This window comes from Suillus subalutaceus (assembly GCF_016647625.1).
Source record: "Suillus subalutaceus strain FC151 chromosome Unknown DFJ58scaffold_10, whole genome shotgun sequence".
NCBI classification, from domain to species: Eukaryota; Fungi; Basidiomycota; class Agaricomycetes; order Boletales; family Suillaceae; genus Suillus; species Suillus subalutaceus.
This window is the reverse complement of record NW_024540259.1, coordinates 228,010-250,111: the sequence shown is the minus strand read 5'-3', so window position 1 is coordinate 250,111 and position 22,102 is coordinate 228,010. Positions and strand designations below refer to the sequence as shown.

The window sequence follows — 22,102 nt, the reverse complement described above, 5'->3', positions numbered from 1 at the left end:
GACATGATGCAGACAATGGTTTCCACACTGCGACACACTGTTGCTGTGGAGTCAGCATCGAGTCTTTACACCCTCCTTGACAACCTCAGCTCTCCTCGTTTCGCGAACTTTAGACTGCAACTGCCATGCATCGCATTTTCCGTCACAGAAGTCAGACGAAGGAATGGACAAGCTCAGGGGACATGTTTCACTTATAATATCAAAGCAGACGGGCTTCAAGACTTGTTGATCAACACAGAAGATAGACTGTTTCAATTCTCACGGACAAGGCCCATAGAGCAGACGTTGCTACTCGTCCGCCCATGGAATCGTTGTGACCTTGGGTTGCCTGACTTTGCCGACGATAAAACCATGGAGGCTTGGTCTTCGCGCTGGTCTACACCATGGTCTATGCCCTTGTCCACACACTTGTCTCAACCAGAGCTGTGTGGATCGCCTAAACAATATGGGCCGGTTGATTCGGAGTCGCACTCGCGAGCATTGAAGTTGATCGTTCGCCTTGCACAGCCTTTTGGTGCACTCCTACTGGCGCAGCAGCGTGGTGGGGAGTACAAGAGAATCGCCTCCGATCACAATATCATCGTACAAGTCAAGGACATGACTGCTGTTCATGACATGATGGGCGTCAGGAAGCTAGAAATACTGTAGCTGCATTGTCGTCGAAAATCGGGGGTCTCCAACGCGTCTTTATCTAGATTTTAACATTACTTACATGCATGGAATAATATCCTTTGGCATTTCCAAGTTCTCGACGCTCACTCTTGCACTTTCAAAGTTGCAGTGTGCGTAGCTCGCGGAAATTACTTATAGCAGCTCCTGCCCCCTTTGCTACCAGCGGTCAGAATAACACAGAAGGCGCTTCATGCATGTCCCCCACAGTATGTGAGTCTACACTGCGATTTGTGCAGACTTCCTGCTCCCCCTCCCCTACCTTTTCCTCCACTAGAATCCTTCTATACTTTTGAGGTTTGCGACTAAGTGCTTTGCATGACGAAAATATCGTAGCTTGAAGCCTTTCCCGACATCCGCCTCGATGCATTGGACGGACTCATATATAGGATACACCGGCTCAGAACATGCGCATCCCCTATCTGAGAGTTTAGCCTGGACTGCTGTAAGTGCTGTGGTTCCGAATTTCGCTCATTCTTCACCGACTACGTGCTTTCACGCAACTCGGCTTTGCGAAGTAAACGAAGAAGCCGGTCGCCGACTCGAGCTTGGGAATTAGAAGAGGTCGTAACATTCTTATCGTTCTGATATCTCGAACGCGACATAATTCGAATGACCAAAATAAAATTTTCAGTGCCTCGATGCAATGGTGAGCATTTTGGTTGCCCTTTTCACCACGTTCGGCGTGTTCACCGTGTTTGAGTCGAACACAGCCCACGCCCACGTCACGCCGTAATCACGAAGGACGAGTTTGATCAGCAACAAGGTGTCTTCTCACGTGCAAGCTGATCTGATCGTTATGATACGAGCGCTTCGAGGAATGTTCGAAGACTCGCTGGATCCTGACCTCACGACTGAAATAAGCGAGTGCGACCTCCAGGTACGTAGCTAGTGCAATCCAATGGTTGTGTGTTGTATCTTCATCCTAAATTTCTTATCTATACACGCACCGTTGCCAGGAGCGTGAGCTAACAGCTGGGAGCCATTCTGTGTACTGCCATACAGTATATTGCTGTATACTGATGCTGTATTCGATATATCAATATCATGATTCTACAAAGATTCTATGTAGAAACTTGAACTGCGCTCCCACATGGCATGATACTACTGTCAGGTACATTTACATCTCAGCACTACTTAAGACTTCTGACAGACCACTAATACTAATCTCCTACAACTGCCCTCGTTCGCACACAGCAGGAGATGGACGTGCAACTATGCTCTAGTCTTCTGGACATCGTTAATTCCTCCAGTGCCACCAACTTCGGTGCACGGCATCCTTCCGCTCAGCCAATTCCCCCAATCATCATCCCAGACTTAACTAGACTCATCACCCGATGCTGCCAATACCCAGTTTCCGGTGGCGCATACGGTGATATCTACAGATGTGTATACCACGGACCAGGTGGCGATGTAGATGTTGGTGCCAGTATCACAACTCTTCCATGTTTGATGACGTTTCACTTATCCGCAGGTCGCCGTCAAAGCAATCTGACCATTCTTTAGTGATGAGGTGATGTTCCATGTAATCTGTAACAGACAAATCTCATTAATCATTCTTAGGTGCTCCGGAAAGAGCTTGGGATATGGAAGAGGTTGCAGCATTTCAATATCTTGAAGTTCATGGGTACTACCCGAGACTTTGGCCCATCTGAGGCTTTGGTTGCTCCGTGGATAGTCAACGGAAATCTGACGTCATTCCTCAGCCAGAACAACGAGAACCTCGGGCTACGTGATCGTCTGCTCCTGGTGAGAACTTCAGGGATGTTTCTAGTTTGAACCCTCGAGCTCATCATTTTGTGCACAAGCTCCGTGATATCGCCGCTGGCCTCAACTATCGTGAGTGAACACATGTACATGGCAAATATAAATATAAATAACTGTCTCCCTCAGTTCATACATTCACTGTCGATATAGACGGATACAACTTGAATGCAGTCATTCATGGAGACCTCACTGGTGTAAGGTCACTCATTTATATCTATATATATATTGTACTAATGACAAATTACAAGACCAACGTCCTCGTCGATGGCGATAGAAGGGCATACCTTGCAGATTTTGGCCTTTCCGGAACTTTGACACAATTTCCCGGCATGACGTACCTCGCAAAGACGAGCTGCCATCCGGGAGCTTTGAGGTGGACAGCTCCTGAACTTCTCTCTGCGGAAGAAGTCACATCAGCCTCTGCGGTTACCACTCAAAGTGACATTTACTCGTTTGGTAGTATTGTACTTCAAGTAAGCCGTTCCCTCTTTCTAGTGTAACTTATTAACTTGTCCTCAGGTTTTGACGGGAAACATTCCTTGGCCTCACTTGATCAATGTGGCTGCAATCTTGCGTAAAGTGATCTTTGAGGAGGAAACTCATCCTCGTCCAGACGACAATCGTGTCACTGACCAGCACTGGAAGTTCATAACCTTGTGCTGGTCTAAGGAACCAGATGCTCGTCCTTCTGCTGAAAAAGCACTTCAGTTCATTGGCAGTGAGCTCGTTTTGTACGACCGGGGCAGCATCGATGGTGGACAGCACCCTGCCTTGGTTCCCGTTCCTGGATATGCGCCTCTGGTAATTGGTCCAGTACGCCAGAATCCACCTTTTGTCTCAACATCTGCATGTGGACGTTGCGCACTTTATGGGTGAACTATGCGTCACCGAGTCTGTTCTAGTCCCAGAGGGTAAAACGGCCCGTTTTTCAAACTCCGCTCGCCCAATCGTTTACGTTACTAAATACTAATACCAACAGAGTGCAATGTTGAATGCATCATTAATAGTGAGTTTCACCTTCAATGTGGCTCATGCCGGACAAAATGTAGGTGGCCGTTGGGCATTCTAAGGACGAACTGTACGTCATCGAACAGTCTTTGTGGTTTAGTACTCATTAACATTCTTGAGGCAGGCACACGGATACATATCTCAAAAAAAGACCGAAAGACCGCACGAAATTACAGTTACGGCTTCGGAAACACTAGTACTCTGCCGCGATGGCTCAGTTCGAGCTAAAACACATAACGTCCTTCACAATGCATTGATGAACACCATGGTGAAAACAAACAGTAAGTGTTTCCTCCCTAACACTTCCTGACAGTTAGATTTCCCTCTGGACTGGGCCAGCCAATGTTGCGGCGGAGGTGTTAGCATGTATCATCTATTGTTATCTTTATGTAACATGTCGCTTTCATTCTCGTGTTATTCCTTGTACAGCTATCAAAAGTATCTGGTCTCCTGTCGTCTTCGCCGCGGAGGAAGCCGTAAGTTAGGAGAACTTGCATCATGACTTGAGGCCTTTCCGACTCGTTCACAGGAATGGTCTGCGACTAAGTCGTGGAGAATGTTCGGTTCCCTGGTCCGGTTCTTTATAATTCTTCATGTCCCACCCAATTATTGTACCACTATGTACTCTTCGTTATTCGAAGTCAATACGCTATCGGTGTCACTTGGTATAATGGCAGTGCTAGCAGTTGTGTTGTGTTTCAAGGCGACCCCAGCATACGCTATGGCTCTCTCCTCTACCATCCCAGGTCACAAGCCTACGCAATCTGACTCTGAGAAATACTTACGGGACATCCCAACGCATGTGCTGAAACGTCTCACTCCAAAGTCTAGAGCATGTGTCGAGCGTCTGAGGACATGTCAATTGGATAGACCTGACCTGTAAGTCACCTCGCACGCTTATTGCTCACCACCACCACCCATGAATGCACATGCAGTTCTCGACAACCAACCTCCAAACTTGCAGCTGTGCTTGTTCTACTATATGAACAAGCTGGAGAGCTCAGAGTGTTATTAACGACACGGTCCAAGTCACTACGTGCACATCCAGGACAGACAGCGTTACCTGGCGGGAAAGCAGACGAGGAAGATGAAAGTTTAGTCTGGACTGCTGTAAGTGCTGCTGTCACGAGTTCACGCACGCTTTCACCGACTAAATGCTTTCATGCAACTTAGCTTCGCGAGGCAAATGAAGAAGTCGGTCTTCCTCTTCCGCCCACATCGTCAAATATACATTTTATCACGACACTCCCGCCTTTTCTCTCTGCATCGCAGTTGTTGGTGACGCCCGTCGTTGTGCTTTTATCTTCGCCGCCTCCACTCGTCCCTCTTTCATTGCCATCATCGACTTTGGATAGCTCCTCAAATGCAAGCCCCAACACACCACCCAACGCTTCTTCCCACCCAATCCTCACTTCCCTAACTCCCTCACTCACAGAAGTAGACAGGATATTCGACCATCCACTCGAAGCGATGCTGGACCCCCGCGTCTTGTTGAACAAAGGGGAGTCGCTCGTGGATGTAGGAGAGGACTGGCCATATGGTGCTGGGGATGTGTATGTGAGTTATTGGCTTCCTTATCGTGCGCTTTCATCTTCGATGTGCCTTCATTCTAAGCGACATTTCTGCGACGAATCGCGCTGGTTCCTCGGTCTTGTTACTTATTACCTATTTCCCACCCTTTCCTTCTTTTCACATTCTGTTCTGATCCCTCTTGCACGCAGAACCCATCTGATGTCCGCCTCGACGCATTCGATGGACTCATATATAGGATGCACCGGTTCCGAACATGCGCATCTCCTATCAAGGGGCTTACAGCTGATATCTTGGTACGTTTTTTTCGTCTTTCTTTTTCTCTTTTGCCACATCCTCCACTCTTCCGACCAGTCACATCTGACGCTAGCCCACCCACAGATTTCCGTCGCCGAACTCGCATACGGGCGCAAACCCGTCTACGGACGATACCCATCCGATTCAAGTTCTGGGTCATCACCCGAAGATACAGACTTGGAAGGGGAGACATATCGGGCGTTGGTGAGGAGGCGCATGGAAGAGAACGAGAGGGCTTTTGCGGTTGCCGTAGAGGAAGGCGAGCAAACACGATTGACTGGAAAGGTGGATGGAGGCGTTGGGGCTAATGGGAGCGCACTTCTGGCAGGTGCATGATCTGATTCTCTCCGTCATAGACTGACCGTAGAATACTTATATGCAACCCACCATAGACATAGGTACCATAGTATGTGCTGTACACAGCACAATCACTAGTCCCATGCGTGCTATATGCACGTATGTTATGGATCACGTAGCTGCCCATTCTCCTTCTGAAGCATTGTTCTTGAGCTCCCCTCAATAACAGTCACGTTACTTTCCAAAGTCATTCTTATAATGTCGCTGACGTCTTTAAGCTTCGAACAGATCATCAGGCTAGTTAGAGGGGCAGATATCTCGTACCACACGATGATGTTGTATATACATCATGTATTAGCAAATATTGTCCAATCTACAAAAATCTCATCCTTCTTAAAAGAGTTTTGGTATTGAGTACACGGTTCATAACTCACTGCACTAGCTCATCGCCAGCGACGCCCGCAGAGCAACATGCGTATCCGCATACTGCATCATCCCGCTCACTGTCGACGCCCAAGGGTCTGACGAAGGTGGCGCATACAGTGTCGATACGCCTCCAGATGACCGAGGTGAGCATCATAAACCTGTCCGTGTAGTCATTGGAAATGACGCTAGTGGATATCTGGGATCCACGAGGGTGTTACGCCTCCCGCCTCTCAAGCAGAAGTAACATGATGGGTCGTCATCGAAGGCGATGCGCTGAAGGGAGAGGAGAATGGGAGGGGGAATAGGACAGCCCAATCAGACTATAAGTCAGTGGAAGTGAAACGCACCATCTACGATTCCAGCAACTTGCAAAGAAGAAAGCGTTTTCGTGGTAGTGAGCATATCCGTAGACCTGCTCGTAGGTCCGGGTGTAAGCTGCGAGTCCACGAAGCCATAGAACTACAAGAACTATCAGAGATAGCCATGGCGAGACACTCGTGGTGTCTACGCGAGGTGTGGCTGGTGAAGACAACAGAACTTACTCTTTTGGAGATCGTCTGGAAAACGGATCGTCTCTATGAAATTTTGATGCAAGTTTGACACCAGCAAGTTCTCATGAAGCCACGTCTAGAGATATCGCGTTGCCACGGCGCATTATGTTTCTCCGTCGGACAGCACAGCAGATGCATGTTTTTGGGCTGACCCCACATTACTGTCTGTGTATAAAGCGAAGTGATGAATTTCAGTTCAATAGCAAAGAACATCATCCGGCCATAACCCGCAGCGCAACAATGAAGTTCATCTCGCTCACCACTATGATTATGTCTGCCGCAGTACTAGCGGGTATCGTCACAGCACAAAACCCCAACGGCATGCCATGCGACCAGGCTGGTGAATATCTTCAGCGTACCCGTGTTTTGATCTCAGACCGCATACTTACGGGTGCTTGCAGGAATGTATGAGTGCGGGTGGGTCCTGGGTTATAACAGTGGCAATGCATATTTGTTTTTCTGTTTGGAAAACAGCACTATCCAGGTCGTTGAAGATTGCACTTGTGTGGGCTGCTGTAACGTCGTCAGCGGAAGGTGAAGGTCCCGGCGGGTCCTACACCTGCACATAAGAGGAAAAGGCGAGCCCCCTTCTTGCTTGCCGTGTTAATGATGTCATAGTGATAAATTACAGCTGTCTGGGTAACGGGAATTTATTGGGGCATAGAATATGTCGTCGAGGCAATTCAAATAAATGTGTGATTCCAGCTAGCTGTGATATATACATCAGTCAGACCTTGGGCTGCAACGTGAAAATCTCACCAGACGTGATGCATCGTCACCGTCATCTTCATCGATTGCTTTGGCTTCCACATATATACCTTCGATCATCTACCACTGCCAGCACAATGATGATGACACAGAATGCTCTGAGGAAACTGAATTGTGAACTTCAAGATACAGTGAATATTTGAATTCCGGTCCGACCCCAGAGTAGCGCCACACTGCCGGCAACTACCGCGACCCCTTCCAAAACGGTGAGTACGCATCACTTAAGCCTCTGCCTGTAAGCAGCGAGTCAGTCTCCTATCATCCGAGTCACTACCATGGCCCCAACTACATCATACAGATTCGATAGGACTATTCGCAATTTTTTTACCACTGAAAGAAAAGGCAAAGAGGTTGCCTTGGATCCACTCACAATTCCCCAACTGCCTGATGCATCTCCCGAATCGAACCTCCAGGAAGCACTCGAGAAGGACATAACTGTCAGCAAATCTGGAAGAACACTCAGGGAAATTCTTTCTTTGTCTTGCCAGAATTTGAAATCATATACGATAGACAAAGTGAGGCCCAGTGCGTGGGGACGCCCTATAAATGTGAAGTACCATTCACAAGCCAAGACCCTCGAAGTAAGTTTTAATATATTTAAAAGTGCGTAATCAATTTGGTGGGCTCAGGACTTTCAAAATGAATTAGAGTTGATGAAGAAACACCAAGCTGGCGAACAAAGGGCACTAGAGGCACGATTAGAACGTTTGGAAGCCGAGCAGGAGGCCCAAAAAGAAACCATGGCGAGATGGCAAGCCGCAAACGAAGTATTTCAAGGTACGTTCATATTTCTGCCTACCACTGGTAACCATGCTAATTGCTATCAGCGCTTGGAGAAATAGGTTGGAGTCAAATATCCGGGGAGAGGAAGTATGATCTTGCGAACACAAAAGGGATACACAACTGTATGTTCTATATCACCACACTCAAAAATTTACTTTCTAACTCGTGTTATACTATCTAGTTACAGAACTCTACTACAACAAGGCTTCCGATACTACTACCATGGACGCATACCAGTCAGTCAACGCTCAAATCCGCGGATTCGTCGATGCTGCCATAGCATTGAACAGGGAGGTCAAGGGAGATCGAGGTCATGTCGCACACCCAAACGTTACTGTGACGCGCTTGCAGGACGTGCTTGACAGGCTGCGTATCAAGGGCCCACTTAGGGATCGATTGATTTTCGACGTGTATACAGAAGCATATTTGATTTCCGTCGACAGTGTAGTTTAGGTTCCTTGATATCGCAGTTTGTATCATACTAGTAGCAGCCTCAATGGCACGCTCGATGTCGTCGAGACGGTTGGCTGTTGCTCCTTTAAGCACGATTGTCGCTGTACACGTCTTCTCTGTGTGGCTCTGATACCTGTCCTCGCCGGGAGTGAGCTGATGAAGGATGGTGACACGGTCTTCACCAATCTCCGTCATCTCAAAGATGTTGACATACCCAGCTTCCTCCGGGGTGGGTGTGCCAATGCAGGCGAGAGGTGTGGCATTGACAACATGAGCTACATGGCAGAGGTCGGATTTGGAGAGGACTTTGAGAATGGCGATGTTGAAGCAATTGAAGTGGTATAGGGCAAGGTCGCCGATGGATGAGCGTGCGATGATGACTCTGATGCCTGAATCAGCGATTTATTTGAAGATCTGTTTATCGAGTGATGGTTAGTAGATGTAGCAGGTAATGGGATGGAGAACGTACCCTTTCGAGTTGTGAGCCCAAGCCAGCCAAAAGCCGTGGCTGGAGTCGGACTAGGCCGCGACCGGTGCACGCATACACATTTTTCCTTTGTCAGACCGCTGATAGTCCACTCGTCGAAGCCGGGAGAGGCGTCTATGGCAGTTGAATGTGCGTCCCCGACGAATAGCTCGTTGATAGGAGGGATGATAGCCGTGACCCTAGGAGAGAAAGTCGTCGCGATATGTGACAAGAACGCAGCCGTGACAATCAAGGAGAAGATATGATAGTAGAAGGGACAGGACTTGGACCGAAGGGACCGAGATCTCGATGTCGATAAACGTCGTGACAGAGTCCGGGACTACGATGACCGTGATCGGCGCAGTGTGGAGCTGTCGGGAGGCAGCGTGGTTAGCGAGCAAACAGGCTCGGTTGTAAATGAAATTACCTCGCACTCCATGGTAAAGCGCTTTCCTTGATGCGGGAGGCTTTATTTGTACCCGAACGCCTAGTTGTCAGCGTATATATCGTACCATGAAGGTGCACGTATACGCATTTTTCTTTTATGAGACCGCTGATAGTCCACTCGTCGAAGACGGGAGGAGCGTCTATGGCAGTTGCATTTGCATTCCCGACGAATGGCTCGCTGTTGATTGTTGATGTTCACGGTGAATCCTTAGCAAGTTCGCGATTGTGTTTGAGGCGGCCGGGAGCGCTGTGGTTGCATGCGAATGAGATGATAGGCGGGTAGTTCGTGAACTATGGGAAGAGGTTATTGGACCGATGAAGATACATGTTTTTGTGTGTTGCTCGCTGTGTTAAACCAACTGGTGGATGCAAGCTAGGTAAGTATGCAAAGTGCGTTAGATAACAGAAGTGTGTCTTGCCTGAACAGTGCCTGGGTCTTTACACCTTCCTAGCTGATCGTGGATACGAATGCGATACGATGCGTGAAATCAAAAGCTTGTAGATATCACTGTCGATCGCGATCATGATTGCAGCTGAACAACAGGTCGAGGAGTACTACGTACGCCTTGTCTGCTTCTGCTGCAGAGGTTCATGAATTACCGAAAACAATGCACAGCACAGCAACTCACTATGATTTCTCTGACATATCTTGTGGTACGATGGACTAAGAAGCTGATACTGACTCCAGAGAGCATCAGTAAACTACAACTTTCTCACAGAGGTCACACACTTGGAGCCTCGTTGAAAGCAGCGTATATCATGCCAGCCACCGCCATGAGTCACGATCCGGGGTTACTGAGATGCAACGAGCCAAGAGTCCTTTCAAATTTGTTCAGTTTGGTCCGGATGCCTGGACTCGCGAGATATTGGTGAGTTCGATTTCGTGCTACCGTGACACCGAGGAACCTGTTCCGCTTTCTCTGATTCAAATTCTTGACTCGTGAAGCGGATTAAGAATCATCGCCCCGTCCATTTACACGAAAACACAACAGGTGGCCAAATGAACGCGAGAGAAAGGGGTGGAAGAACGAAGGAGGCTATGCTGGGCTTCACAGTATGACACAGCCTGCAAGCGTTCGGATACAGCTGAACGCCAGGCACAGGATATCAATAATATTCCGCTTTTACGACTACAATCCAGTCACCGTCATCCTTGTTGATTTCGAGAAGAGGAACATCAGTCGAGCGAGTCACTACAGTCAAAATAGATGCTGGATGTACACACTGGGATGTGCATACCTGTCTTCATTTTGAATGTAGACTCAGAGAACATCGGAGGATGATTAGGCCAATATCCTACGAACCTATAGATACAACACATGTACTAATGTCCAACATAGGGCTCCCGCCCCAACGGGCAATAAACTAGGATACAAAAAAATCATCAGGGGATATGAGGACGGGTCAAATAATCATGATGTGCAACGAGTCCTTCAGGAACACAGAATTTTGGTTCTAATATTATACGCGGAATCTCGTGTTTCGGTGGAAAGGGAAAAAGTAAAGACAGCGCACCAACACAGTACTAAAACTATACACAGCATATGTCCACTTCTGAGTGTCGAAGAGGCTCATGTTATCGCAGTAACTGCCACGTAGGGTTTTAGATATCGGCTGATTGCAGTCAGCAGAAAGATCGAAATATCATCATGAGTCGTTTGGGTACATCCATGGGAAGCCTACGATGAGAGTGGTCAGCAAACTTCTAGTGCATCAGCGTGATGTGTACCAGGGACTACAGTATCCTGCCGCCAAGAATCAATTCTAGATGGCCATAGATTAGAATCTGCGGAGCGATCTTGCGATGGGGCTCCCGGAAAGTATTCCGTGTAGGCATTTGGGTAAGAATGAGATGGAGATGGAGAAGGAGCCCCGGAGCGGGCGGAGGGCAGAGAAGGAGAATCAGGGCGGGAAGAACATGGAGATATACCACGGTCATCGCAAGCAGGGGTATCTGTAAATAGACAGCCATTCAACTGCAGAAAGCTCAGTTCGTGATCAACAAACTGAAGTGCTTCTGTGGCAGAAGGCCGATCGGTGGGTACTATAGACCAGCAACAGGTCATAAAATCCCAGAAGTGGTCGGCGACACGACCGTCATCTGGACGAGGATGCAGTTCCTGCTCAAGGATCACTTTGCGCAAGATTGCGGCTTCACGAGTTAAGTGAGGCCAGGGTACATTTCCCGTCAAAACCTCCAGGACGAGTTAGTACATTATATTAGCAAGAAGGAACAGCTTACTTGGAGAAAAATGTTACCGAATGAGTAAATGTCGCTCTGAGTAGTAATTGCAGAGGCTGGTTCTTCCCCAGCAAGAAGTTCAGGAGCTGTCCACCTCACTGCTCCTGGACGGCAGCTCGACTTTGCGAGGTACGTCATGCCGGGTTGTCGTGTTAAAGTTCCAGAAAGACCAAAATCTGCGAGATATGCCTTTCTATTACTATCGACGAGAACGTTGGTCTTGCAGTCGATCATCATTAATACTATGAAGGATTGAATTAATGAAGTGTCTTACGCCAGTGAGATCTCCGTGAACGACTGGATTGCATTCTGGGTATCCATCTTCAGTCAAGCTAAATGTATGGACTAGGGGAGAAAATTATTCATTTTCCTTTATACATGCGCATTTTCACTCACGATAGTCGAGACCAGCGGCGATGTCCCGGAGCTTGTGCATAAAACGTCAGCTCGAGTCCGCCTGAGCTGGGAACGTACTTGAGGTCCTCACCAGACACATACGATCGAGTAGCGTAAGAATGTCACTGTTCTGCTTGAGAAACGATGTCAGAGTGCCGTTGGCGACCCACGGAGCAACCAAAGCTACTGAAGGACCAAAGTCTGAAGTTGTACCCATGAACTTCAAAATATTAGAATGTCGCAGCCTCCTCCAAATTTCGAGCTCTCTCTGAAACATCTAAGGAAGCTCGGTTAGATCTGTCCGTTCACTACTACATATAAAATATTACCTGATCACTGATAAATTGCGGCCGAATTGCCTTGACAGCAACCTGTGGGTGATGGAAACGTCACTAAATGTGGAAAGAATGTGAAATCCGCACGAACAACTACATCGCCATCTGGCCCGTGGTATATACATTTGTAGATATTTCCGTATGTGCCGCCGCAAACGGGATCTGGGCTGCATCGGGTGATGAGCCCAGTTAAGTCTGGGATGAGGATTGTGGGGACCACTTGGGTGGAGGGAGTGACATTGGGAACGACAAGTAGGGATACTTGATGTGCGAGAGTATCACTGGTAAGCGCAGCACCCGTTTGTTGCGATGCGGTAGCGGCATCTGGATGAGGGAAGGCTGCTTGACGTGCGGTGGACATACCCGGCTGCTCATCCAAGGCCACAGGATTGGGACTTCGCTGATCTACCATCGAAGGAGCACCAAACCCAGGGCTTGTTCTAAATCTTAAAGTGGGATAGGCTGACTGCAACCAAGGTTGCTTGGCTGCTCTTCCACGCAGCACAACACGTGTTTGACCAGCGGGGGACATTGAATGACTAGAATGCACGTCAATAGGAAGCATCAACGACACGCCGACATGACTTGCATATATGCTAGACTCCCTCCGAGCCTGTCACTTGGGTTTGACGTTTGCTGGATGCCTCTATGGGAGGGATCATTGTATCGATAAGGTTCAACACAGATTTCTTCCTCTTCTGCACTAGACGCGTCGTCTGAGAAGCCGCCCGTTTGCGTATGTATGGGTTGGATAGCGTGCTCGGTGTTGTTCATGGGGGATTGCGACGAAGTGCTCCGCCGCATTATTTCTTGGAGGGTGGGTGTCTTCTGGGCCGGTGACCTCCCAGGAGTGATGTATAGATGTCGACGACGTTGTGCCGCCGGACGGTGATGATCGCCAAGATGCCGTGCATTGGCAAAGTCCGTCGCACCAGAAGAAGAATGCGTGTCGGGATGGAAAGCCTGGGTAGAGTCCCTCTTTCGCTTCATGAGTACCACTAGGGCTGTTATGATAGTAGTTCGAGTGGTGCTTGTTTTATAAATTGGAAGCGCGGTACACAGGCCTCGAGGACAGTACTTAGACCCTTCTGGTGAAGCGAGGTTCGCAACACCGACTGTGCTATTTAATCAAGAAAGGACTACAAAAATGCCGGGAACAAAAGCTGATTGTTCAAATGGTGAGCAAGAGATTTTCAAGGTCGACGTGATAAATCATGCGCGACTTACGAGAAAGAGGAAGAGATGTCAAGACTTGGGGATTTGGAGGGGAAACCGACGAGAATGTTTTTATAGTGACTTAATTAGAAGCCAGGCTTGACTATTTCGAGCCAAGTCAGATCATCACAGGCTGAGCAACACGTTTCCGCAAGGATGGATTTGCAAGGATGGGGCTACCGCAAGGACGGGTTCGCCGCAAAGCATGTACTAAAATGACATAATATTGCTGTTCAACATGTTCCTGAAGGAACGAGATAAGCTCAGCGCATACGTAAGCGAAGACAAGTTACGTACTCGAACCCTGACTGAATCGCCATCGCCACAACTACCCAAATGTTGAGGCTCGTGACCAGCCTGGCTTACTATTACTAATATCACGGACAAGTCGAGTGGCGAAGCCATAACATCTCAAAGACGTAGTCCAGACTGGTTATGAGTCTACTTTTCTGGCTGAACTTGTGCTGTGACAGGCATCGATGGGATGGGGCTTTGAATCAGCGACTGGAGAGGACAGTGACCGATGCATATTCTCGGGCATCATCAGCCCAGTTGAAAGTGCTATCACATTAGAAGCCATGGCCAGCTGACATTTTGGGCAAGTCGCATGATGCATCAATGCATGATGCATCAATGCACTATGCATCAATGCATGATGCATCAATGCATCATGAGTCGCACAGGCTGAGCAATACATACCTTTCCGACGTTCCGTATGGGTGCGTACTACAATCGTGAACGTCTGTGACAGCGGTCACCTGTTAATTGCCGTAATGATTTGGAAATGAATGCTAAATGCGGATCCAGTTGTCCGTCATGTCCATCCTCACAATCCAATCACCAACGCTCATCCTGCCCGCTCCCGAAGTTGCACTGGGGGTTGTCTCACCCCTTAGCACGCCTGCCCATTTACTACTATTACTAGTAAGCTGAAGCGAACATAGATATCATATCTTCTTTTGAAATTACCCTCCCAACCAGACGGGGTCATCTCGATGGGTTCGAATCATTTTGGGGCACAAAACAAGCTACGGCAACTCCGGCAACCGTTTCGTTTGATCACCTCACTGTTGAGGGATGCCCTATCAATTCCAGTGAGCTCGTTGTGGAGTCCACTGTTACAGGACCTCGTCATGTCGTACTTCATGTATGAGCCGTTCTCAATAACGAGCATATACTCATTAACTGGGGTTTGGTCAACTAGGGGATACAAAGATCGTGAACTATGACCGCCTTCATATTATTTCTCTCGATATATCTCCAGATCCGGTGCAAACATGTTCTCTCGGCCTCCAACACACCATCGTCGTGCTACCAATCAGGGCGGACAACAGCCTTTGGATCTAACAAGTAAGGACAACTCCATAGGATGCATTCTTGGGGGCGTATTCGACAGGTTGGGTGCACATGGAATGGGTCATACCTTCTGAGAGACGACGATGACAATACCCTTCTATCGATAGGAAGTAATGCCCATGGTCAACTAGGTTGGGAGTCGCAAGTCGAGGAGAACGGAATTACTGTCGGGCCTGTCGAATTTACATTATCCCACGATGGCAAATTGCCTCCACTGAGGTCCTTTGCTTGTGGCAGCGAACATGATCTCTCCCCTCTGGCCCGTCGGACATAGAAGTTTGGGGGTAGGGGTGGAACGAGCACGGTAACTTTGGGTTGGACCATATGGATGATGTGCTGAAGCCCGTCAAGATTTGGCCAGTGGCAGGAGGACACGCGCTGGCCGGAAGAATTGCTCGAGTATGGGCTGGAAATGGGACCGGTTGGATATTGTTACAAACATAATATAGAGCTATGCTGAAATACGACGTATGCAGGACAGAAAAGATAGCCAACTATTGGAGATACAGGGCAGGGCAGGGGCAGAGCTCACTGATCATCCAAGAGGTCCATGTTATTATGAATGTGTCGGACGGTGGCTTCCTTCGAAGCGGCGAGCTGTAACAACATATGGACATCTCCTAGAAGCAGCAGAGGACCTCGTAGAGTTTGATGCTCTTCCTATCAATAACTTTGATGCAGAATGTTAGCTTGCAGTATACCAGAACATGGACTGTCATGGAGGCCAAACTTGAGTAGCGTCCTTGGCTTCGTTTTAACAGTGCAACAGGTTTATGTGTTGATACGATAGTCTCATCCTCACTGTAGATTATCTCAAGGGGTCAGCGCTTTTCATCGAAGTCGATTATCTGCTATCCTCTTCTGCAGGACATCAATTTCAAATTTTGCATGAAGTTTATCGATGTATTCCTTTTGCTTCTATACATAAGTTTGAACACACCTGTACGAGCACGAATTGAAAATCCGACATACTTTGGCAGATGTCGCGGCATGCTTGATAGTCTGTTCTCCTACAAAATCAACACCAGAAGTGAACGTTTGAACTACTAGTGACGGCGCGAATGCAACGCGTTGTTGACTGTTGTTTGTGCATCCAGGTCTAGGTTCTTCAACTCCTGCAGCTCCTGGCGCATGCCGTGCCCTGCTCTACCCTGCGTGCCAGCGCTACAACAGTTTCTCTAGCATTCAGGTATGTTGGGAATCACTCAAATTCTTTCCGCGGAACCACACGTTCATTTTGAAGACATACACGACTCACGAGGCTAGTGCTCATAATGAACCTTCGTACTCCACATCAGCTCGCTCTGCAGACGCCCAATCTTTGCATGCACAAGCTCCAGTGAGCCCATGCCCGTATGCATGTTCACGAGGCCTGGAATTCCCTCTTGGATACCCTTGTGTACGTCTTCATCGTCCATCCGCGTCACCGACCAAATGCGCTTCGTCACCGACTCAACGTCAGCCAGCGCATCGCTCTTCATGAATGCATCAAATCCAGCACGCAACTTCGTTGTTACGGCTGTTGGTTCCGATGCATACAGTGCTGGAGGCTCGAGCATCTCACTCGATACAATGGGCGTGCGCGTCCAACCTGGGTGGACATTCACAAACTGTATGTCCACTCAGTATTCAGCGCTCCGTAACTGCTATCTGTCATTCTTCAGCTACTCACCCGGATGTTCCAAGCGGGAAGGACTTCCTGTGCCAAGACTTCGGTGAACGAATCCAAAGCTGAACGGTGGTGAGTCAAAGTCGCACAGTCTGCCACAAGTAACATCACCTGCTTTCCTATGAACACAAAACGCCTTAGCAACACTTGACAAAAATAGCACCATCCCACTTACGTAGCGCTATAGAACCCGATCAGCGGGCTCCCCTTGGTCGCAGCCGAGCTCGATACCTGGACCAGCATTCCCCCAGCGCCCTTCGGATTCACTTCTCTAAAGAATCTCACTGCTTCGAAGCTTACTGTCACTGCGCCCCAGAAATTGACATCCATCAGCGCCCTGGCACGGTCAATTGGTATCCCCTCTAGCTCCTGGTAGAATCCCTGCCCCGCGTTGTTATACACGACGTCGACATGTCCAAAGGCGTCCTTGGCCTGTGTGAAAACGGATTTGACCTGCGCCTCGTTAGTCACGTCCAGCGGGAGTACTAGCAGCTGGGTGCGCGGATATTTGGCGGCAAGGTCGTCGAGGACGGAAGGCTTGCGCAGAGTTGCGACCGCAATCTCGCCATTGAGCAGGACCTGTTCCACCATCGCCCTGCCGAACCCAGAGGAAGAACCGGTAACTGGGTGTGGTCAGTGACCTGCACGCTGAGAGTTACATGTCAACTCACTCAGCCAAACTCGAGGAGTAGATTGTGCCATAACTGTTCTGCCTGTTTGCTCGTTGAGAGCTGGTGAAGTATCCCCGACCCCCGAAGTGGAGGGGGGTTTTGTCAGCTAGAAACATACCCATCTTCAACCTGTCTCTGTCAACAAGTTTGTGGGTTTTTATTTCCTTAACAAGTGGTTGCTTGTCACCACGTCAATTGTTCTCCCTTGTCACCACTCTACCGCCAACTCCGGAGTAGCTATCATACATCAAAGTACGACCAGCAGATTACTCAGGGCCTCGATCCAAAGTTACCCAAGGTACACGAAATCCTGTTGCTTGTTATCGAGAACGAGAGGGTCGCGGCTGCTCCTGAGGAACACGAGCAAATACGATCGACGTTGAATGGAAAGGTGGACGGAAGCGTTGGGCTAATGGGAGCGCATTTCTGGCAGGTGCATGTCCTCATTCTCTCCGTTATAGACCGTAGAAGATATGCTACCATAGATATAGGATCGGTACCGTAGTATGTGCTGTACATAGCATAATCACTAGTTCTATACGTGATCTTTGCATACATGTTATGGATGGTATAGTCTGATTTGAAACGTATCACTCCCACCAAAAGATAATCGATAATCCCCCAAGCTTCACTATAGTTTCAAAATAGATGTAATGCAAATGGTCCATGTATAATACACAGTCACGTTATCAAGCCTAAATTATAAGCGCTAACGAGGATAGCAATTGTAAGCGTGTTGCGAGGTATGATTCCGCATAAACGTCAACCACAACACCATATACATAAATATCACCAGTTTAATCCACCACACGATACGGCGTACACTATCGGTACCCGGTATACGGCTCATAACTAGATTTCGTCGGAGCTGGCGCACCCGTACTCGACGCCAGCGACGCCCGCACAGCAGCATACGGGTCCGCATACTGCATCGTCCTACTCACCTTCTGCGCCCCAGACCCAGACTCTGAGGTAGCGGGTGCATACGACGCCGACACGCCACCGAACCCACTCGGTGCAGGGTCTGAAAACGCGCCATACGCGTCCATGCTAGGTCTCGAAGCAGCGTAGTTCATGTTCGTACTTGTAGTAGGAGCGGTGGTAGTAGTGGGCGCTGTCGAATATGCAGATGTGCGATTAGCGCTCGAGTCTGCTGTCGAGAAGCGGTTTGTGTTGGTTGGAGGGAGGTAGGTTGTGCTGGTGTTGGTGGGGGCGTTTGAGAGGCGGTTGGAGTCCGCGAATGGGGATGCGGAGGCGTTGGAGTTGTCATATGTTGATTGGTTGGGGTATGTAGGTGCTGTATTGGTGGCGACAGGTTGGTATGAGTGTTCGCCCTCTTCTTCTTCTACTTCTACTTCTTCGCCTTCTTCGATGTCTGCGTCGGGACGCGTGAATGGGATGTCGCGAGGTGGGGATGTGAGGTTTCCGGAGCGCCAGTCGATGATAAGCAAGATAAATGATGCGAGCCAGAAGCCTAGAGTGACAGCGTGGGATAAGCGAATGGAGTAGAATGTGACGCGGAAACGTACCAAACGCCAACCAAAAGAATATAGCTCCCGCTTTCTTCGTACTGCACCAACCAGGGAGAGCGCTCGTAAACGCGTCGCCAAGGCTCGCATGAGGATCGTTAGCCGCATTTTTGCACCCAGCCTCTGTCCACGCTGAAATTGTGGTGACAAATCTGTACAGCCTGGAGTGAGGACTGAAATTAGGGGTGGTAAGATGAATACGCACGCGATGAGGAGGCTGAAGATGCAGCCACTGCCAACGAGGATGAAGCCGACGCGTACTTCTTTGAGGGTGCGGGCTATGCGGATTAGTTTGTTGTATTTTTCGTATACGACGGGTACGAAGAGGAGGAATAGGGCCAGGAATATGCCTGAGACGCTCACGAAGATCGCGAAGCCTGAAAGACCGGCTGTGGAGTTGAGTTGCATCAGTATGGTTGGAGCTGTGGCAGTGATGAACTTACAAGGCCCTATTCCCCACTTTGCTTGAAAACTGGCTACGCTTGCAAAGCAAGCCATTGCAAGAAAGTTGAAGAATATCTGGGAAATGTGAAATATGATGGCAGGCTTGCTTATAATCATCTAAAAGGCGGGAAAAGGTGTCAGCATGATTGACAGAAACATTGCAAGTAAATGTCAATGACCGCAAGCCAAACGATCCATAAGAGGGGCAAGAAAAGGAGGAAGACCAAAGTTCCAGACTGATCCATGAAGAGGCATAGAGGAAGTTGGGTATATTACGTAAATGGTTCAAGTCTCGGAAGAAGCGCATAGAGCGGCGAGTTCACAAGGACAGGCTGGCAGATGCCTACTGGCTACAGAATAGTAGTAATAAGAGACTCACGTCGTCCTCGTAATTGACCATACCAAGCCCATTTCCTATCCCAACTGCTGGTGATACTGCGCTAGTCTTTGACCTCCTTGGTAACACGCGGTCAAGGGCATTTTGAAGGGCATCTATCATGATGAGTGACATCTTGGGTGTAGGTTAGATGGTATAACAAGTCAATGGAAAGTCAGTTATAAAGGTGTAGCGATGGATAACACTGGTATATCGATGCTCTGCTCGTCGCAATGATCGCAGTAAATGCTTGAGTTCGCCGTTGCCCTTGACCTTCATCATCGCCTGCCCACGTGCTGCTTGCTTACGTTAACACTGACACATGATCCGATATGTTCAAGTGCTTTAATCACAGACCACAACTGACTACTGACCACTGACTACTGACCAGGACTACTGACAAGCAAATCTAGGACCATGAGTATGAACTACAGGACAGTTCGAATCGTTTTGTTGACTTTTGTTTCTCTACAGCATCTAAATCTAACATTAGTAAATAACTAGCCTGGCAGCGAACGCGAGGCAGGGCACGTGTTGGACACCATATCAACCTGGCCTCGCGCCACAATGAGCCTCCCCACATCTTAGATACCCTTCCCCATCGCCTGGTGCGCATTTTATTATCCAAAACACGAATCATGTTTCCCTTGTCATCTCATGACGAGCCATACCGCGCTTCTCTTAGAGACAATCGCGGTGTTCCCACTCTCCTCTCCCCTTGGGAGTACCTTGACGACTATGGAATTATTCATCCTTCAGGATGCGACGTCTGCTCCTCGTACATGAAGCATGTCGCTGATGCAAGTTATTCCTCTCATCAGCCAGCTTTCCAAATCGCCTTCCAAGACAGGAAGCGCTTGCGCGAAGACGTCTTTAACAAGGGCATATCAGAAGGCACCCGCCGTCAAAAAGAGGAAAATAGGGTCCTCGTCGATGACATTGATCGTTATCGCTGTGAGCGTAACCAAGCTCGTGAAGAGTTGTGCACTCTTCGTGCTCAGCTAGACGCTACACGTGCAGAATCAGAGCGTCTACAGGACAAGCTCAGACAACAGGCCGCCCCTCCAGTCGATGTCTCTAGTCCTATCGAATCCGTCTCCTATCATTCTTCTGTAAAGTCTCTCCAGCTAGACCCTCCTGCAGATCCACCATCTGAACTTCGCCCCGTCGATCCTCCCGTCGATCACCAGCTCTCTCTCGACTTTTTAACTCCCCTATATCCTCAACAGTTGTCTCCTCCCATGGCAACCCCTGCTTCCCCTCAAGCACAGTTGCCCGACTGCGTTGCAGCTCGCTCATTTGCTGCCGTATTGGCAACAGGTCAGCCAGATGACGACTCAGCTTTTCAAGCTACGTCATCAGACGATGCCCCTCCAACGCTCGGTTGGACAGTCGTAGCTTCACCCACTCATAAACCGACCAAGCCTGCCAAGAGCATCAAACAAGTCCAATCCCTCATTAAAGCCGCACACCAGCCGGGTAACTACAGCGCTCTCACAAAAGTCAAAGCCCTCTGCTCAGAAGCGCACAAAACACCTAGAGACCAAAAGACCGAAGTCCAACGCTACTTGTTATCCAACTGGCGGACTCCTGATTGGGAGCACCCTTCATCACTTCCAAAGCTACCTGCCCCCTTAAACAACCCCCGCCTCGAGGACCCTGTCGAGTCTTGGGTATCATACTACACCGCCAATCCCAGTTCCTGCCCTAAGGGCATCCGTCGCGAACCCGACGGCCGTCCCGTCCTATCCGACATGAAAGCCAGCCGAACCGTAGCTCGCCTCCGCCCCCTAGTCAACCCGAGCGATCCCGAATCTCGCGAAGCTCGTCAAAAGTACATGACAGTCGTCACAGAGCTCTTCTCCGAGCGCGGCGAATACTCCAGCATCCTCCGGAGAGGTGCATTCAGCGTCTCTCCCAACCTCTGCTATGTGCCGTTTGTGGGCGTGGCGGATGATATCGACAGGTTGTCTATTGCGCGTCATTTTGCGGCTTGTGGGGTGACTATTCCTGTCGCTGAGGATGAGCTTGGACCGTGGGCGATGGAGTATCTTCGCGATTAGCGAGGAAGGCGGTCATACTTTACACGTACCAGGTATCTGCATACATTTATCCCATCCTCGAGATCGTACGATTCACACTTAATCGCGGACGTATATAGTATCATATTCAGATCGCGAGGGTCTTCCGAGTCGTACATAGTGTATTTTCGCTTAGTAGTCGCAACCCTTTGTTGTGAACCTCTTGTAGACTTGTACAGCGCTTTATCTAATCTACGTGACTCTTGTTTTGATTGATCCTTCCTCACTCCAATAGTCTTGGGGTTCAAGCTTTCAACGATGAGGTTCACACATGCGTGCTTTTAAAGTAGATTCGTCCTTAAATAATTGTGGACGTGGGACGATAT

At 48.9% G+C, this 22,102-nt stretch overlaps 9 protein-coding genes across 9 annotated transcripts; 5 read left to right on the top strand and 4 right to left on the bottom strand.

The window, feature by feature from the left end:
* Positions 1–1,489: 1,489 nt before the first annotated feature.
* DFJ58DRAFT_722892 (kinase-like domain-containing protein) lies at positions 1,490–3,312 on the top strand (the record flags this gene model as incomplete). Its single annotated transcript, XM_041384933.1, has 8 exons — positions 1,490–1,549; positions 1,870–2,126; positions 2,176–2,182; positions 2,233–2,418; positions 2,478–2,508; positions 2,563–2,630; positions 2,685–2,909; positions 2,956–3,312. The coding sequence occupies 8 exons, from the start codon at positions 1,490–1,492 to the stop codon at positions 3,310–3,312; spliced, it is 1,191 nt and encodes a 396-aa protein (XP_041248967.1).
* A 652-nt stretch (positions 3,313–3,964) lies between these two features.
* On the top strand, positions 3,965–5,892 carry DFJ58DRAFT_764064 (uncharacterized protein). Its single transcript, XM_041388658.1, has 5 exons — positions 3,965–4,323; positions 4,380–4,554; positions 4,618–5,001; positions 5,166–5,270; positions 5,356–5,892. The coding sequence occupies exons 1-5, from the start codon at positions 4,001–4,003 to the stop codon at positions 5,605–5,607; spliced, it is 1,239 nt and encodes a 412-aa protein (XP_041248966.1). The 5' UTR covers positions 3,965–4,000; the 3' UTR covers positions 5,608–5,892.
* A 1,964-nt stretch (positions 5,893–7,856) lies between these two features.
* On the top strand, positions 7,857–8,687 carry DFJ58DRAFT_21114 (uncharacterized protein). The gene is made up of 3 exons (XM_041379260.1): positions 7,857–8,090; positions 8,141–8,218; positions 8,278–8,687. The coding sequence occupies exons 1-3, from the start codon at positions 7,967–7,969 to the stop codon at positions 8,547–8,549; spliced, it is 474 nt and encodes a 157-aa protein (XP_041248965.1). The 5' UTR covers positions 7,857–7,966; the 3' UTR covers positions 8,550–8,687.
* Positions 8,568–8,945, bottom strand: DFJ58DRAFT_646750 (chaperonin Cpn60/TCP-1 family; the record flags this gene model as incomplete). Its single annotated transcript, XM_041381438.1, has 1 exon — positions 8,568–8,945. A coding segment is annotated over one exon (378 nt), but the record flags the coding sequence as incomplete, so codon positions are not given.
* A 2,514-nt stretch (positions 8,946–11,459) lies between these two features.
* Positions 11,460–12,377, bottom strand: DFJ58DRAFT_613147 (kinase-like domain-containing protein; the record flags this gene model as incomplete). Its single annotated transcript, XM_041380918.1, has 4 exons — positions 11,460–11,657; positions 11,705–11,923; positions 11,979–12,036; positions 12,175–12,377. Coding segments are annotated over 4 exons (678 nt in total), but the record flags the coding sequence as incomplete, so codon positions are not given.
* Positions 12,378–14,902: 2,525 nt separating this feature from the next.
* DFJ58DRAFT_764032 (uncharacterized protein) lies at positions 14,903–15,342 on the top strand. Its single transcript, XM_041388657.1, has one exon. The coding sequence runs from the start codon at positions 15,020–15,022 to the stop codon at positions 15,278–15,280; it is 261 nt and encodes an 86-aa protein (XP_041248962.1). The 5' UTR covers positions 14,903–15,019; the 3' UTR covers positions 15,281–15,342.
* Positions 15,343–16,112: 770 nt separating this feature from the next.
* Positions 16,113–17,493, bottom strand: DFJ58DRAFT_764027 (uncharacterized protein). The gene is made up of 4 exons (XM_041388656.1): positions 17,347–17,493; positions 16,851–17,298; positions 16,679–16,811; positions 16,113–16,616 (listed from the first exon to the last, which is right to left on the bottom strand). The coding sequence occupies exons 1-4, from the start codon at positions 17,375–17,377 to the stop codon at positions 16,269–16,271; spliced, it is 960 nt and encodes a 319-aa protein (XP_041248961.1). The 5' UTR covers positions 17,378–17,493; the 3' UTR covers positions 16,113–16,268.
* Positions 17,494–17,945: 452 nt separating this feature from the next.
* Positions 17,946–20,051, bottom strand: DFJ58DRAFT_764023 (uncharacterized protein). The gene is made up of 5 exons (XM_041388655.1): positions 19,499–20,051; positions 19,319–19,436; positions 19,081–19,264; positions 18,876–19,027; positions 17,946–18,820 (listed from the first exon to the last, which is right to left on the bottom strand). Exons 1-5 carry the CDS (start codon positions 19,562–19,564, stop codon positions 18,171–18,173), a joined length of 1,170 nt encoding a protein of 389 aa, XP_041248960.1. The 5' UTR covers positions 19,565–20,051; the 3' UTR covers positions 17,946–18,170.
* Positions 20,052–22,029, top strand: DFJ58DRAFT_764021 (uncharacterized protein). Its single transcript, XM_041388654.1, has one exon. It carries the CDS (start codon positions 20,334–20,336, stop codon positions 21,756–21,758), a length of 1,425 nt encoding a protein of 474 aa, XP_041248959.1. The 5' UTR covers positions 20,052–20,333; the 3' UTR covers positions 21,759–22,029.
* Positions 22,030–22,102: the final 73 nt, after the last annotated feature.